The 15,945-nt window shown below is 38.8% G+C and overlaps 1 protein-coding gene across 2 annotated transcripts; it reads right to left on the reverse strand.

The window, feature by feature from the left end:
* Nucleotides 1–4: 4 nt before the first annotated feature.
* Nucleotides 5–8,476, reverse strand: LOC145902309 (metabotropic glutamate receptor 7-like). 2 transcript variants are annotated; one of them, XM_082990235.1, is made up of 22 exons: nucleotides 8,391–8,476; nucleotides 6,667–6,731; nucleotides 6,418–6,573; nucleotides 6,010–6,099; nucleotides 5,774–5,950; nucleotides 5,387–5,567; nucleotides 5,191–5,313; nucleotides 4,825–4,986; nucleotides 4,395–4,547; nucleotides 4,144–4,217; nucleotides 3,920–4,082; nucleotides 3,728–3,850; nucleotides 3,555–3,664; nucleotides 3,225–3,358; nucleotides 2,410–2,542; nucleotides 2,001–2,201; nucleotides 1,791–1,942; nucleotides 1,574–1,698; nucleotides 1,235–1,317; nucleotides 1,033–1,169; nucleotides 883–965; nucleotides 5–332 (listed from the first exon to the last, which is right to left on the reverse strand). In XM_082990235.1, exons 1-21 carry the CDS (start codon nucleotides 8,464–8,466, stop codon nucleotides 884–886), a joined length of 2,700 nt encoding a protein of 899 aa, XP_082846361.1. In that variant the 5' UTR covers nucleotides 8,467–8,476; the 3' UTR covers nucleotides 5–332; nucleotide 883. The 2 variants fall into 2 exon arrangements, with proteins under 2 accessions (XP_082846361.1, XP_082846362.1); XM_082990236.1 differs by lacking the exon at nucleotides 5–332 and having other exon boundaries at nucleotides 793–965.
* Nucleotides 8,477–15,945: the final 7,469 nt, after the last annotated feature.

Raw genomic sequence — 15,945 nt, forward strand, 5'->3', positions numbered from 1 at the left:
CATGCGTGTCCTTAAAAGTATTTGAGTGTTTGTTTCGATATTTTCGCATTTGAACATACAATTCCTTATCACAGTAAAGAAAAAAAAAAACATTTGCTCAAAGCTTGGCTGAGCGCCTGACAAAAATATGTTTCCAAAGAAACTTTTCTACAGAAAAGTGCAAATATACATTTCAATTCAAATCAAGGTTTGTTTCGTTATTGAGGAACAGCAGCCGCTTGCGAAACCGTGGTTGCTCGAGAGTATATAGAAAGCCTGTCCAACACGGCATATCGGGTTTGGGAAGTTTCTTTCATTTCACATTCAGACTTCCTCATTAGCTCGTGTTACATCTGTAAATGAAAACATGGTGACGATTTCTTTCGGTAAAAGGTGAACGTATGTCAGTGACAAAAATCAAACCAAGTTATACATGTGATGCCATAAATTTGTATTTGAATGTTATTAATTACTCGCCGCAAGTACTTTTTGCACATTTTGAGCATCGCGTCCGTTTCTTTCACATGTGTTTGGTGTAGATAATGATACGGACAAGTTTAACTTTAGTTATTTTATTTATAAATAAATCAAAACAGAATTAGAACATTTCTGACACGAGTTCTCTAACAAAAAATCCAACACCTCCACATTGATGTTTGGACATTACAGCGTCACACATGCCGTCAATGGTGTATAGGCCAACACCCACTTCTTGAACAAACACACTACGTCTGTAACCTTTCCAGATGCTGCTGCCTAATTTAATAAGAATGTACACAAACGACAAGCGATAGTCATATCGCGCCTGTTGGCATTAGTCTATTATCAACTGGTGTTTGCGTCATCATAAATATATTGACAATATCTAAGATACAGGTACTATAACATACAATCCATACTGACATTACAATGTCGCTTTGTGTGAATGGCCGTGTTGTGCTCCATTGTTTTCCAACACTACCTGTCCATCCGATTTTGATCTGCTCCTGTAAAATGAAAAATGATGGCATGTAAGGTTTGTTGCCACAAGCAGTGCACGAAATATGTTGTTACCTTCCTACAGATGAGTCCATTACAGCATCGCGCGTGTTTCTTTCAGGGTGAAACAAAATGTCATAACACCGTGGTATGAACATCCACGCGACCACAGTGAGGGCACTGAGACTCAAGCACAACGACTTGGTCATCATCTGTAAGTGTTTAAACGATGCACATTACAGTACAAATGTTGTTCACTCTCATCGGTGCATTTTACCTGGAGTCGCACTTGCGTTGGGTTCGAGAGTACGATTGCGGAGAATGCTAACCAAATGACGCACGTGGTGTACATTGTGAAGCCTAGAAACAGAGAAAGGTCATCGACAGAGAACATGTCCTGCCATTTTAGAGCGACAAAAAACGGGAAGAGGACAAAAACAGCACATGCTGCATGGATTCGTTCGTTTGAGGAGTCTTATTTGCAACACTGTTGTGCGTCACAGACTTCACACAAATATTCTAATCTTATTTTGCAATGGGTTTGGCGCAAACCTTAATAGTTTTAATCCTAACTACAGTATGTGTGATGTGAATATAATTTTGGAAAAACTCTCACCAATGTATCGAGTTTCCCTGAATCCAATCGGAACGTGTCTGTTGACAGTGGCCAAAACTGTGCAGGTTAGGATGAGAGATGAAGGGTACGCTAATCCTATGAGAATCTCCGGGCCATTGATGCCACTGCAATATGCATTTAACACCTGTTTACCTTCTGCGTGTTTGCCACAATGTATTTTATCAGATTTATCATTATTTTATTCAGGTTAACTTGCCCGCAATCGTAGTGCAAGTCCCCACTGTCGGTGAAGGTACTGATGACAACATTCGGACTAACAAGAAACCACACAGTAAGCACAAATGCTTGAATGCCTACAAGTACCGCCGTGGAGACGACCTGTGGCATCGATTTGATGTAAGCCTTCATCTGCAACATGGACATTACCCGTTATCGCTGATTAGCTATGTTTTATTATGTCACCTACGTATGATTTAAGCACAGTCTTCGACTGGAAGATGATGACAATTCGGACGGTTTTGGTAAGCAGGCCACTGTACATAAACGCTGGACCGAGGGCAAATAGTGACCGTGCGGTGGCACAAGTGCGCATCGTCACCCCGGCGGCCATGACGTAACCGGAGGCAAGACAGAGGAGAACGCCGATGAAAACGAAAACGGAAAGTTCCTGTGGAAGTGATGAAGCACAAAATACTCATTATTTGCCACGCGTTATATAGGATGGTTTCGTGTTTTAAAAGTTGCAATTATTGTGTAATACCAAACAATACAATGTAATTCCCCAATATTATACTTTTAGTGGTAATTAGTTCCCATCAGCGAGAGAAAAATATGGTATCCCGCCATAGAGACGTTTATACAGTTACCGCACCTACCTTTGAGCAGGCTTTTACAATCGGTGTGTTCCAGTTTATTACGTACACCACAATAACAGCCGCAGTGGTTAAAATGCCCAGAGTGGAAACGACTACCGGAATCACAGTTCGCACGTCTGACGCTGCAATATTTCTGTGTAAAATATTGGAGATTTCACCACTGGACGAGAGACAAATAAGGCGTTGGTTTTAACGACATAACATCGACGATTTGGTGAAAATAGAAATAAAGGCGTCAACGGGATTCTAGTAGTGATGTTCCCAGTTCCAAATTATCCGGCCCGGCCGGATCCGGATAGTTAGTAATCAAATCCGGCCGGATAATTTGGATCCGGCAGTTTGTTAACACCGATTCGTGTATTATGGCAATAATGTTTGATTGCCAAACAGAATGCTATATTAAGGTTAGCCTGTCATGAGTGGAACAATTAAACGTGGGCATTTATTAATATGGTATAATACGTCACGAAAAACCTTAATAACAAATAACAGAAAAATCTTACGTCGGCGAGTATAACAGACTGGGTCCCAAAAACGAGTAATTTGCGAAATGTCTGTCCGCTTTTAGGACAAAAATGCTTTCCCAACTATCCGGTAAAATTAAGTGTATTATCCGGCCGGGTACCCGGACCCGGCGCAACACATCACTAGATTCTAGTACTTCGCAGCAATTTACTAAGGTGGTTTTATAATCTTAATCTGTCCAGTCGGTCATCAGGTCTTATATCACTGTCGTTCTAGAGGATATGCATGTATGATACTGATAGGAGAACCTCTGCCTAAAATTTCTGAATTCAACAACTCCCATCACCCACCGTACTTCCCTCGCGACGCAGAGTAAAAACTCATCATCAGGTTTCTCTTTATCCCCACAAGGAACGCACTGGGTACCGTTTTCGGATACAATAGAGTTTTCGTCACATTTTATGCAATCCCAACAGCAAAGTTGCTGAATAGATTAAAGGTTATTCTTAGTCCAAAATCTTTGTTTTTTATATTAGATTATTAACATAATAAGTCAATAATTAACATAAACTTATGAACAGCTTTCTTCACTGGATGCATAAACAATTAATCCAAATTAGTATTTCATCTTTGACGACAAACATAAGCCTTACTTTGGCAGGGGATCAATCGCTACTCACATCATTGTCTTTTTGCACAATTTTTTCATTCTTCTGGCACTTTTCTGAACACACAGAGGGGCTGCGAAGCTTTATTTTCTTTAGTTTCATCTTATCGTGAATATCAAGTCCTGAAATTAAATAACTCAATGTAGCCAGTATAAACATATTTCACGGAACATTTGATCATTTACGTCCGTTGATATATTGTCCTATAGGGACCCAAGAAGTATTGCTTGATTCTGTCAGTGTAAGTAAATCGTATTTAATGGGACCGTCTTGGTTTTTGTCGAATTGGAACCGGTCACCATGTGCATCTGCAAAACAACGACAAATAAGCGACTACTCTACAAACTCTTACGTCTCATTGATTGACAAAGATCTACTTTGAAAAGAAACGTTTTGCAAGTGCGGAAACAGCTTAGTGGCCAGGAGGTTGGATCCCACCGAACATTTCAGCTCGTTGCAAAGGCCGTCGGTCCCATTGCAGATGTCCTTGTGAAGATTATCCAAAGCATGAACGTACGCCAAGAAAGCGTCTGAAATGTACTGCAAGAAAACCACAGCGTATAAAGTGTGGAGAACAAAAATATCAACAAAGTTTTTTCACCTGAGTGGATGGGGATTGGGTTGAGATCGTTAAATGATCGCTTGTGTTGCATTTTCCCGGATGCGACTTGGAAACTACGCAGCGAAAGAAACAGGTACATGTTGGCCTAACGAAAGCTACTCGCTATGACATAATATGCTTCAATAATATTGGTTTTCAATGCAAGGGTTTCCTTAAAGTCTGTATGCTTAAATTTAGCTGTCGTATTATCAACAAAGTCGAAGAAGATACATTTTTTTGCCAATGCTCACCGTTAATTGTGCAATTTCTCGTCTGCTCGAAGTATTTCGCAAACCACGGGTTAAGTGATTTCTTGCTGCCCAAACGATCTTTCAAAGCGACGTTCTCCAAATAAATATCCAAGTCCACCACGCGTTTTGCCTTCGGTTGAAACCCAACTACTCCTGGATAACAATAGCCGCGTGTAGAATTGCTGTGTTGGTTGCTCTCAGTTTGAACTCATAAGAATGCGCCAAAATACCAAACAGCGGTGAACCTTAACCACAAAACTAACCTCGCGGAAACAGTTTGCAGTCAAGTTGCTAAAGTCAGCGTTACTAAAATCTATCCATTAGGTTAAATGTTTTCAAATATGTGAAATCTTGTGAAATTATGTTGTGGTTTGTACTTTGTCTTAGAAACAAGTGCACGGCTAAATACAGGGAGCGGAGAAATGTTGACCTTTAAATTCATCTCGGTGTTCATAATCTCTCCAGTTATCGGGCAGTGATTCAGTAAAACCGTCGGATCCGATCCAAGTAAAGTTTCTTGGCGCGACTTTCCAGGCAGCACGAAGAACCGGATGCCTGTCAGCAGATGGCGATCCGGTGAAAATGATGACAACTGCAAATGAAAGCGGTGAAATATAGACAGAATAATGCCGGAGATTATAGGTTTGAATACCTTTGCGGTAAATAATATGTTGAATTTAATGACGTTTTGGTTCCTTGATTGAACTTTATTAGGCATTAAAAAGTTAAAAACAGCTACTGTAAAACTGATAAAGGCCTTTTAGGTGAAAATTAGAGTTAAATACGAAGGCTCTACCCCTGGCTTTCGTTTGAACGAGATTTTTCATCCAGTCATCGTATTCGGAGTCCGGCGCGTCATCCTTTACGCTCAGTTCGTGGACAATGCAAATTCCCATCGTCTTACTGCGCGAACGAATTTCTGCCCAACATATATACTCGGCTCATTCGATAGCGCAATAAGTCATTGCAAAAAATAGCCTATATGCAAATACGTTGGAAGGCCCGGCTTCCGTAGAATGAATTGCTGTAGACCACAGAGATGTAATTCCAGTCGTTCATCTTGACAAAGTCGAGCATTGCCTGTGCTTGGTGGGCATCTGAGGGCACTGTTCGGAACACTGTGGCGTATTCCTTTTTGTTGCTAATTTCCGGATTAGTCGACCAGAAGCTGATCTGCACCAAATAATATCTGATTAACAGAACGTAACACGACTTGTGAGAAAAACCTAGTCTTTAATTTGCAGTTAACCATGCCCACGCCGTTTTGATGTGGTATATTTTATAGCTTACTGCTACTGCTATGCTGCTCTTTGTCAACAGTTACCACCCGGAAAATTACTACAATAGTGTATTCATGACATACTTGTGTAAACCAATACCTGTGAAATGTTAAAAACTTGCAAAATTTTTGCCACCAGTATTGTTACGTCGCTGTGCACCGCCCCAATGAAACCGGCAAAGGGTCGTTTATCTTCTTTAAGTCTGTCGGTAGGTACATTCGGGTGCATGCAGGCTGTATTACTTTGCCAAAACAAAGGAAAGGTGCGTCTAACCGTCTGCGTAGATAAGAAATAGTTGGTCAATGAAAAAAATTTTTTTTTTGAGAATGCCTCACCATTCGTACGGCGTGGGTGTCGGCTCCACACGTGTCGATTGAAATCATTCCCAGTTTCACGCCAGGAAGAATCGTATCGTTGGCGTTCACCTGTTGTGTTGCCCCGGGACGTTAAAACATTCACCCACAGAGAGAATCCAACACAGACCGTTTTTACGCACGCTCAAATAAAAGCAAACACAACCAATTCTATCTGGCTCGGTGGTTGGTCATATACGTGATAATGTATTTATATTTTTGGAACCTCTACTGCTGTTCAAATACCTTTATTTTATTGCAGCGACAGTAAGCAATGATCCAAATTTAACAACAATTATTTAAAAAACAAAATATTCTTGAGAAAAAAGAAAAAGTCAACCACCTCAAGTGGGCAAGGACAATGCAATACAATCTACAAAGTAGTATAACCTTATCAAGAAGCATGTTGAGCGTCTCTAGAGCCTGAACGCCATAACTTGTAATGTTTCCACACAACCCGGTAGACGTGACTCGGCTGTGCTGCGGTATCAGGGACCCGAGCAAGATATCGCCGTCTCGAAATTGTACAGCCAACCCATTCTCGATCTGTTAGGGATGTGTATGGTGATTAGCATCAACTGGTTGTCAGTTTAAAGGCAATGTATCACCGTGTCGTGTTTATTAGACGAAAAAACTTACCTCCTGCGCAGAATAAGTGCCGTTTATCCGAAAGTCTCCGTCTAAGTTTCCGCCAGAAAAGCGCACTACACAAATAATTCAAGTTAGTTATTTTCCGAAAAGGGGGAAAGAACACAGCACTATGCTGAGAGACCTGGTTCGTTATAGTGCAAGGAAATTATTTGACAGCCCGTTGGGGGATGTATTATCTGACAGCAAATCATTGTTTCCTTTATTTAATATGCACTTGATCATAGATATATAAAGGTTGTTATGTCTATGTCTAACTTCTAACTCGTATTTAAACATTTTTTCATCATGCGTATGAAATAACACAACTGATAGATCTATAAATGCAGTTGTAAATAATATAAAACTTTAAATGCGCTGCGTAGTTTTCCAAAGCTTGGTGAGCATCTTTTTTTCTTTCAATTTCCTGGTATTGCAACACAGCCTGTTTTTACATTGAAAGGTCTCGAAAGGGCATGATTACGTCGAAAATAACACAGGACGTCACTGTTAGGACAAACGGGTGCCAATGTTTGTGTAGAGTGGGCGCATGGTCCGCCAACAGGAAATTTGTCAATTACTCACTCGAAATGTGTTTGAGGAAAAACACTTGTCCTTAATTAAAATTTGTTTCATTCTTAAATGTGAAAACGTCTCACCAGCAAACATCTTCATGAAACCTAAAAACTAGGTTAAAATTTGTATTTCTCTATTCGTCGCACATAGTAAAAATGTGCTTGGAAGTGAAGTAACTTTGAAATGCAAGATAGTACTGCTATGTTTCGTACGTGCGTATCTGTAAACGGGTCAATTCGAACGATTTCAGTCAATTTGCGAAATTAGTCAATTTTCAATCAGGTTTAAATTTTGTTCTCTGTCGCAATAAATGAGAATACATATTTGTTCATAAAACGTACAAGTGTACTCAATAAAACAATATCATTCCACAAATAACAATCAATTTTAGTGCTACAATTAGTGTGGCTCGCGAAACCTTCGATTTAGGTGGCGCAAAACTCTCACGACCTATAGTTTTTTAAGTTTTCTGATACCTTTAAATACCTAATATTTGTTGTGGCGTATGTTGCGAATTATTAAGAGAGTTAGTTGCCAAACAATGTTTTGTTTTTTCGAATGTTCGTTTCCTGCATTAATGTCATATAAAAGGCGGGGGTGTCCCAAGTGCGTTATTTTACGTGGCTCGAGGTTTTAAATTCTGTTGCACATGACCCGCAAAGTTTGGATTCCATAAGTAGTAAATTTACGTAGTACATTATAGATAGGCTACTGAGCGTTATAATTTTATGGGTAAATACTTAGAAAAAACGTTAGCCCGCTCACATTTTCGCCTGATTGACAACCCTCATACGAAAACGTTAGTATGCCACCAACTAGAAACGAATCTGGCAAAACAGGTCGTTATCTCCATTGGATAAAATTAACGAGCATCGCATGAAGTTCCCAAAAAGCATAATAAAACAGTTGCAACATTTCCGTGGTACTTTATGTTATGACAGGTCGGAACGTGTATTAGTGTGTGTTTTCCACTATGACGCATAAACAATATTCGAAATCGATTTGCATCAAAAACGCACTTTAGTTGACGCTAGTACGCCCACGTGGTTAGGTTTGTTAGTCCGACAAACCTTGTGATGTCATAAAACATCTACGTTCGGGCTAAATGCAATACATTGACACACAATATTTTCAAAACGTTCTATAACAAGTATACTCACTGTGGGTTGAGCACAGGACAAGCAACAAGAACCAATCAAAGCAGTTATGTTCACGCATTGCTAAGCTGACCTGCATGCTCACACCTTTGTCTCGAGCGTCTGAGAAGCTAATGGTGCATGGCAGTTAAACCTTGTGTGGCATGTGCGGCAGTCGTCAAATTACATGTAGAGCAGTAGCGCCGCATGGTGGTTAAAGTGAAAGAGTACCACAATACTGCATTGTTTAGTGGTAACCAACATATCTGCCTGTTCGTGCTTTATTTTAATTAGGCAGACATGGACCATGTCGTTTACAGAACAAAATTCGCATTTGGGTTGGTTTGCACAAGTAAAAGTCGTTCTGACGCTGATCCTTTCTCTTTCCTTGTTTCACTTCTTGCATAAATTCTGGTTCATTCCTTGAGAGTTTTCCTTTCAAAAAACTTTACAATAGTGTTTAATCAGCGTGAAGAAACGTTGGTTCTTTTTTCATTTTCTGTTGGAAGATCGTGTGCTTTAGGCTTTATCAATGTAAGACCTGTATTGTAATCTTGGATGACGTTTATTCAATCATATGATAAAAGATGCCAATTTCACCAGCGTGGTGACATGATGGCTTCGTGTGGATCACACCAAACAGGTAAAAAGCATCATGCATCCCTTATGAGACGACACATTTTGTGCTAAAACAACTACAATATTCAGTTGTCAGATAACAAGTAAGTTTTTTCAGTTGGTTCATCAGATTCCGAGACGGGTATCGAGAGTTCATTTGGAGCGATTGTGATGGAAAGTCGCTGGTATGAAATAACAACCATAACCTAAACAGAAGAATAAAAAACGCAATTTAGACTTAAAATTATCACGAAACTGACAAAATGGGCAAATAACCAGTCAAGACACGAATTTGATAATAAATGTCATGCTTACCACCGCAATAACTGCTTCCAAAATTTCAAATATCTTACCAATGATAATGTGACCAATACCCAAGAAACTGAAACAAGCATAGGCATATTTTCAAGCAATCCTGTTGCCCACAAAGGCCCAATGCATTGGCCTAACCCATAAGCAAACATACTAACGCCTTGAAAGAAATCTGCAAAAAGACACACACTACTAGCTGGGTGCTGATCGTAAAGGTAAACATTTTTTCAATGCATACTTGCCTACAGAAATGTCTGAAAAATTTCAACCAAAAGTATGCAAGTTTAATTTAGCTAATTCCAACAGACATGACCTCTTGTTCGTTATAGGCTACCACGTATTTATCACGATCCACCTACAATGTGAATTCTGAATTTTGCTCTATGGCAAAGGTATATGTCGTACGTACCCATATGTTCTTTGTTCACAATTTTTGAGTAAATGCTAAGCTGAGCTGCTGCCACAAAGGCCATGAAAAACGAAGAAACCACAGAGCAACACGAGAAAACTATCTCCTGCCACTTTGAGGATATTTTTTCATCTGGAAAACATATCATGATTGCTGCATAATCTGCACGCTGTTTAGTTGACTAGATTTACCCAGCAACGTTATGTGTACGCTTATATATAGTAATACCTAATCGAACCTTGAACTTCAATATCATCATCAATACGAAAAAGATAACATAAACGAAAAACATTGCGCAAGTTCCCAACAACAAAATCGACTGATCCGAAACCTTTCTTGATAGTTTTGACACCAACAGGTAACCAAATAATGTCTGTGAATAAAAAATATAAAATATATGGGTGTGCTTTGCAGCAGTTTTAAGTCGTGACATTTACATACCATTATACTTAGACTTCCAATAAGTATGGCGTTATATAGACCATCCCAACCGAAATGGATCTTGGTGAAAGGAGTTAACCACGTGGTAAAACACGATTGCACAAACATTAACATAAACGACGAATAAAGACAAACCACGACCTCCTCTCGGAACATAACTAAGAATACGTTGACAAAATGTCAGAAAATTAACAATAACAACCACACCAAAAATGTATCAAGTTACAGAATTATAAATACTTGCAGATATGTTCAAATCCAAATATAACAATATGTTTTTGGTAATTGAAGACTTCGTCGTTCACCTTGGAATAAAACTCGCCAAGACAGTGGTTCATGTTGTGCGTCATCATTCGATGTTCGACGGGTTTCGCGGAAATAACAAATCAACAAAACTTGGAACAACACCCAGAGCAACACCATGAATAACTACAAAGACAGATTTCCATCAAAGCCGTTTAAAAATGAAACAAAAAGTCTACAACAAATTTGGGATTAAGTGCTTCCTTATTGAAAAAAAGCTAGAGACATAAAATTATGTAAATTGGTGAAATTTCAGTGCATAATTCGTACAAAGCATTTCACTTACCCCAGGCGAAGTGTACGCGTTGACAATAAATGGACCCACATAAAAATTCAGCTTGTCGAATAGAACATTGCACAAGGCACCGGCTACGTAACCCAACCGATAAGTGGCGTACACATTTGAAAAGGCAGCGACTTCATCTCCATTGGCAGATCGGGCGACACTTCCTTGCAAAGATGACATTGTTCCTGAACCCACGTAAGTAATCACGATTGCGGCAAGAATTACATACGCCGAGTTTGCAATGAAGTACAAGAAAGATCCTGGACAAAAACGATGATGATTTTACAATGTGAAAAAAACAATTTTCTTGCTGGGAGAAAAAAAAATGTAAAGTCGGTTAACGTGGTATTTTTGTCACTTCGGCTAAAAATTTTAATTCGTATTTCAATATATATACATACACGTAACGGAAGGTAATACCGCATTGCATAGTGCTGGCTGCTTAATAGGACGTTCGTGTTTTGATTAAGACATTTATTCACACAAGGAAATTGACGAGAAGGTAATCGTGCCCAACGCACACGAAGAATGCACTGCGTTATAACCGTCTTGTGAAAAACGGATTTACTCATAATTCGCAATATGAGCCAGTAGTTTTTCCCTTAACTTATTACAAAAATTATTTCGAGTTAAAGTTTGAAAAGAGGCTAACTTACCTACAAGCTGAAGCGCAATCCCGACGATAAGAACCAATTTGATTGACTGCAGCTTATCCGAAACTAGTCCAAATATGGGAGCTGCCATAAGACTAGAGACCGTTCCTGCTGCCATTACAATGCCAATGAAATCTTGCTTTGGTCCATAACTCAACAAATACAAGTTCAGGGTTGGCAGAATCACCGCTGTGTGCGTTCGATAACAAAATAACAGTTTGAATGCGGGAAGATGAACATTTGTGCACAATCAATGTATTCTTACCATCTTGAATTCCTTCGAACAAAACATAACACAATATTATCAAATAAGACATTGAATTTTTTCCAACTTTCTACATCGAATGTTCCGAAGTTTTTTCAGTCAGCATTGCGTCAATTCTGTGTGAATGACAGAAAACTAAATCATCCTGCAAAAAAAAACTCAAATGTAGTATTATATGATCAGACATAGAAGTTTCAGTTTTCTTGTGACGCTATCTTTACAAGATAAGCTACAGAATGCACTCATATAACGACTCATATTACAATGTGCAACTGCGCTTCTAATTTTTGTCGACGTTAACTTTAGATGGTATATTCTGCTGACAACCGCAATGCCTATAAGTTTCCCTTGCCACTCATCAAAGTGCTGATAGCAAAATCCTACTATTTAAAACATATTGAGGTAAGAGACTATGACAGTCCACAAGTGTTCTGTCGTATCAGTGGCCTTTCAAAGTACAAAACAAAGAAAGATAAATTATTTCGGCTGTCGTTGTTTAGATGACCTACTTTTACTGTGTTGTTACCTCCACCACCCCCGATGATTGCTTTGCTGCTTTGTTCAGTGGTGGTAAAATGTGTCCTAGCATTACACGCCTGCAGACCTTGCTGACCAGGCCTAGGGTGTTTTTTAATAGTTTCTACTTCTATAATATCTTAGCTGTCACGATGTGTTGTACTGATACGCTGATTTTTGCACTTAAAAATGCATAGGTCAAAAAAAGTATTGCAAAAATGGGTTCAGATTGTCGTACATTTTAAAAGGTAACTAATGTCATGCTTCATCATACGTAATTCCAAAGAGCACAAACTGTAAGCTAAAGACCCTTGACAACATGGGTTTGTTTCATGGTTAGTGTGATTTTTTTTCAACGAACATTTCTCTATTTCGTCGCACAGAGTGAAAATGTGCTGGAAAATAAATGTGGAAAGTCATTTTAGCGGCGGTAAAGCAACTGCCCACTTGGGAATGTAAAGATATAGTACTGCCCTGTTGGTACGTGCCTATATACAAGTCACGTAATAAACCAATCTGTTAATTGGTCAATGCATGATTTATTCTTCGCACTGCAACCTATAACAAGGCAACATGTCATGTTACACCCATATACAAAACTCTTGAAATTCTAAAACTCCCTGAAATTGTTAAACTAAAAACAGCTCAAATTTTGCACAAGCATCACTTTAATCAATTACCTTTGTTTTTCAATAATTTTTTTACTCAGTCATGGCACAAACACTCCCATTTCACCAGACATGCAGATGGCTCAAATTATGTTATTCCAAAAATGAAGTCTCTATTTGCCCAGAATACGCTGCTGTACCAAGGTCCCAAAATTTGGAATGAATTGCCGCAAAAAATGAAAATCTCTGGAAAATTTGCTTTAAAAAAATACTACAAACAACATCTTTTTTAACTATACAACTGAAAGTATGTTTAATGTTGACAAACACGTGCACATGTGCGAACCACGTGCTTTTCTTTCTGCCGCTAGAGCATGCACGCATCTGTCCGTACTCATGCGTAACTGAAGTAGTTTGTTTTGTTCTCGTTATTTACTATTTATGTTTTCTACAACGTCTTTACATTTCCTTATTGTAAAATTTTCTTATTTTCATTGTTCACTTTTGCACAATTTTTCCGTTCGTCTTTATGTTTATGTTTTCGTTTTCATTATTCATCTTGTGTTGTTGAGTAATTACACCAAGGGTGACGCTTGGCCCCGAAAACCTGAAGGTTCATCCAGCGTCCCCCTGCCCATACTCTCGCATTCCCCATCCATTTAAACTGAAATACTTTGGGCAAAAAATAAACAAATGAAATGAAATGAATGCAAACCATTTGTGCGAAATCAGTCGTGCTTTTTCAACGGATCGGCGGCGTTAAACGCTACACAGCAGTTCTTTAGCCTTAATGTGTTAAAAACGTGTCCCGAATTCTCCTAGGTAGTGGCCAAGCCTGCAGAACACAACAAACACTTGTATTCAATGTCACACAGTTATCAGACATGAACACAGTTAACAGACGTAAACACTAGCCACGCCTTATTCAAGTAGAATCCCTATTGTTAAAATACATGACAAAAAACTGGCAGCACAAGAACAAGCAAACATAACCAAGCGGTCTGCACGCGCGCAGCTAATGCGCAGCCTTTGTGTTGTAATTTCAATGTGGCTTGCATGCACGTAACGGAAGTTAATACCGCATAGCATAGTGCTGGCTTCTCAATAGGACGTTTGCGTGTTGCACGACTGTTCAACAGAACGCACACGAAGTATGCACTGCAGCATAACGGTTTTGTAAGAAAACGAATTTACTCATAATTCTACTTACAATATGAGCCAGTATCTTTTCCCCATAAGTAAGTACAGTTGTATTTTTAAATTTGAAACAAGGCTTTCTTACCTACAAGCTGAAACCAAGTGCCGACGATAAGAACCAATTTCATTGACTGCATCTTATCCGAAACCAGTCCAAATATGGGAGCTGCCACAAGACTAGAGATCGTTCCTGCAGCTATTATTATGCCAATGAAATCTTGCTTTGGTCCATAACTCAACAAATACAAGTTCAGGGTTGGCAGAATCACCGCTGTATGCGTTTGATTACAAAATATTAATTAGAGTTTAGGAAGATAAACATATACATTTATACACAATCAATCACTATACACTTACCTTCTTGAATTCCTTCGAACAAAAAATAACAAAATATTACGAAATAGGACATTGACATTTTTTCCCGCTTGCTATATCGAGTGTTCCGAAGTTATTTCAGCCAGCATTTCGTCAATTCTGTTTGAATGGTATCAAACTAAGCTATCTTGCAACAAAAATATCAAATGTAGTATTATATTCTTAAAAGATATGGAAGTTTCCCTTTTTTGTGACGCCATCTTTACAAGATGAGCTACAGTTTGCCCATCCAACGACTCATACTACAGTCTGCAACTGCGCTTCTATAACTTTCGGCGGGGGTTCGGACTGATTTACGGTGGTTGATGTTAACTTGAGACGACATGTTATGCTGACAACCGCATTGTTCATATGTTTCTCCTGTCACTTATGAAAGTGCTGATGGCAAAATTCTACTACTTAACTGGTGTAGATTTAAATATTGTGGTAAGAGACTACAGTCCATAAGAGGCCTCTGTCGTTTTAGTGGCCTTTTTATGCAACACAACAAAGCATGACCATTTTTTTCGGTTGTCGCTGTTTAGATGACCTACTTTGATTGTGCTATTACTATCCCTGATGCTTGCTTTGCTGCTTTGTTCAGTGGTGGTAAAATGAGTCTTAACATTACACGCCTGCAGACCTTGGTGACTACGCCTAGGGTGCTTTAACAAACTTAAGCGAGTGTAACTCGGCAATAAGATATTTAGCAATTACAAATTTAGAAAAAAATACAACAAAGTAACGCGAAGAAGGTTTGCGTTTCCTTTTCATTTTAAATTAGTTAATGTCATGTATCGTTAAGCGCAAATCCAAAGCGCAATAATTGCAAGCTTTCCACTAAAGACCCGTGGCAACATGTATCAGCACTTTAAACTGGTCACAATTACACAGTCAGTTGTAAAATCCAGACAGTAATGCTTTCACACTTATCGGGGTTGCCACCGATGTGGAACCGAAAGAAAAGGCGGCAGAAAGGTTTGTGATTTGACGTTTTTTCGGATTGGTAAAAACCAAGGCCACAGCTTGAAAATGCCTAAAAGTAAGGACGCTTAGCAGTTACAAACAAGGACTAATCTTAGAAATGAAGAGAGTATGGCAACCTTGGTTAGGAATAAATCAGACCGAATCCGAACATTTTCTGTATTTTTGTGCACATTTTTTTTACAATTGATCGAATGCAATATTATTTGTTTGTTTACTTTCTTATAGTCATATATTCCTAAATTATATTGGAACATCGTATCAAAATTTTCTTGCTTCGGGATCTTGGTAGGTTTTCAGTATTCGTCTGCATTTTATATGTTTAGCTAAAACATTACGTGGCTCCTACGTTGGACTGTCATGGGATGAAAAGCTTACCGAAATAACTCCAAGAAAGGGCAGAGCTCCATATATCGTCCGGAAATCTTTGTTTTTTTTCGTGATTTTTTAACACAATTATTCAAGATAATAGAATCAAATACTGACCAAATATTGTCGCACAAAACAACAAACCAAATAAAAGGATAATTTAGTTTTTGAAAGTTGGTACACAAGAGTACACAAATGGTTCAACAAAGAATTGCCCTAAAAGATTCAAAAAAATATTTAAAAGATGGCGGTCGATTACCGTCA

The sequence above is a fragment of the Ascidia mentula genome, chromosome 5 (genome assembly GCF_947561715.1).
Source record: "Ascidia mentula chromosome 5, kaAscMent1.1, whole genome shotgun sequence".
NCBI lineage: Eukaryota > Metazoa > Chordata > Ascidiacea > Phlebobranchia > Ascidiidae > Ascidia > Ascidia mentula.

What these genes read in the sequence shown, in the direction of transcription:
- LOC145902309 (XM_082990235.1), bottom strand. Translation starts at nt 8,466, where the DNA reads ATGCAGGTCAGCTTAGCAATGCGTGAACATAACTGCTTTGATTGGTTC. An exon ending in TGTCCTGTGCTCAACCCACA is followed by an intron (nt 6,732 to 8,390) that starts GTGAGTATACTT and finishes TTATTTGTGTAG; the next exon opens with TGCGCTTTTCTGGCGGAAAC. An exon ending in GCAAAACGTTTCTTTTCAAA is followed by an intron (nt 3,851 to 3,919) that starts GTAGATCTTTGT and finishes GTTGTTTTGCAG; the next exon opens with ATGCACATGGTGACCGGTTC.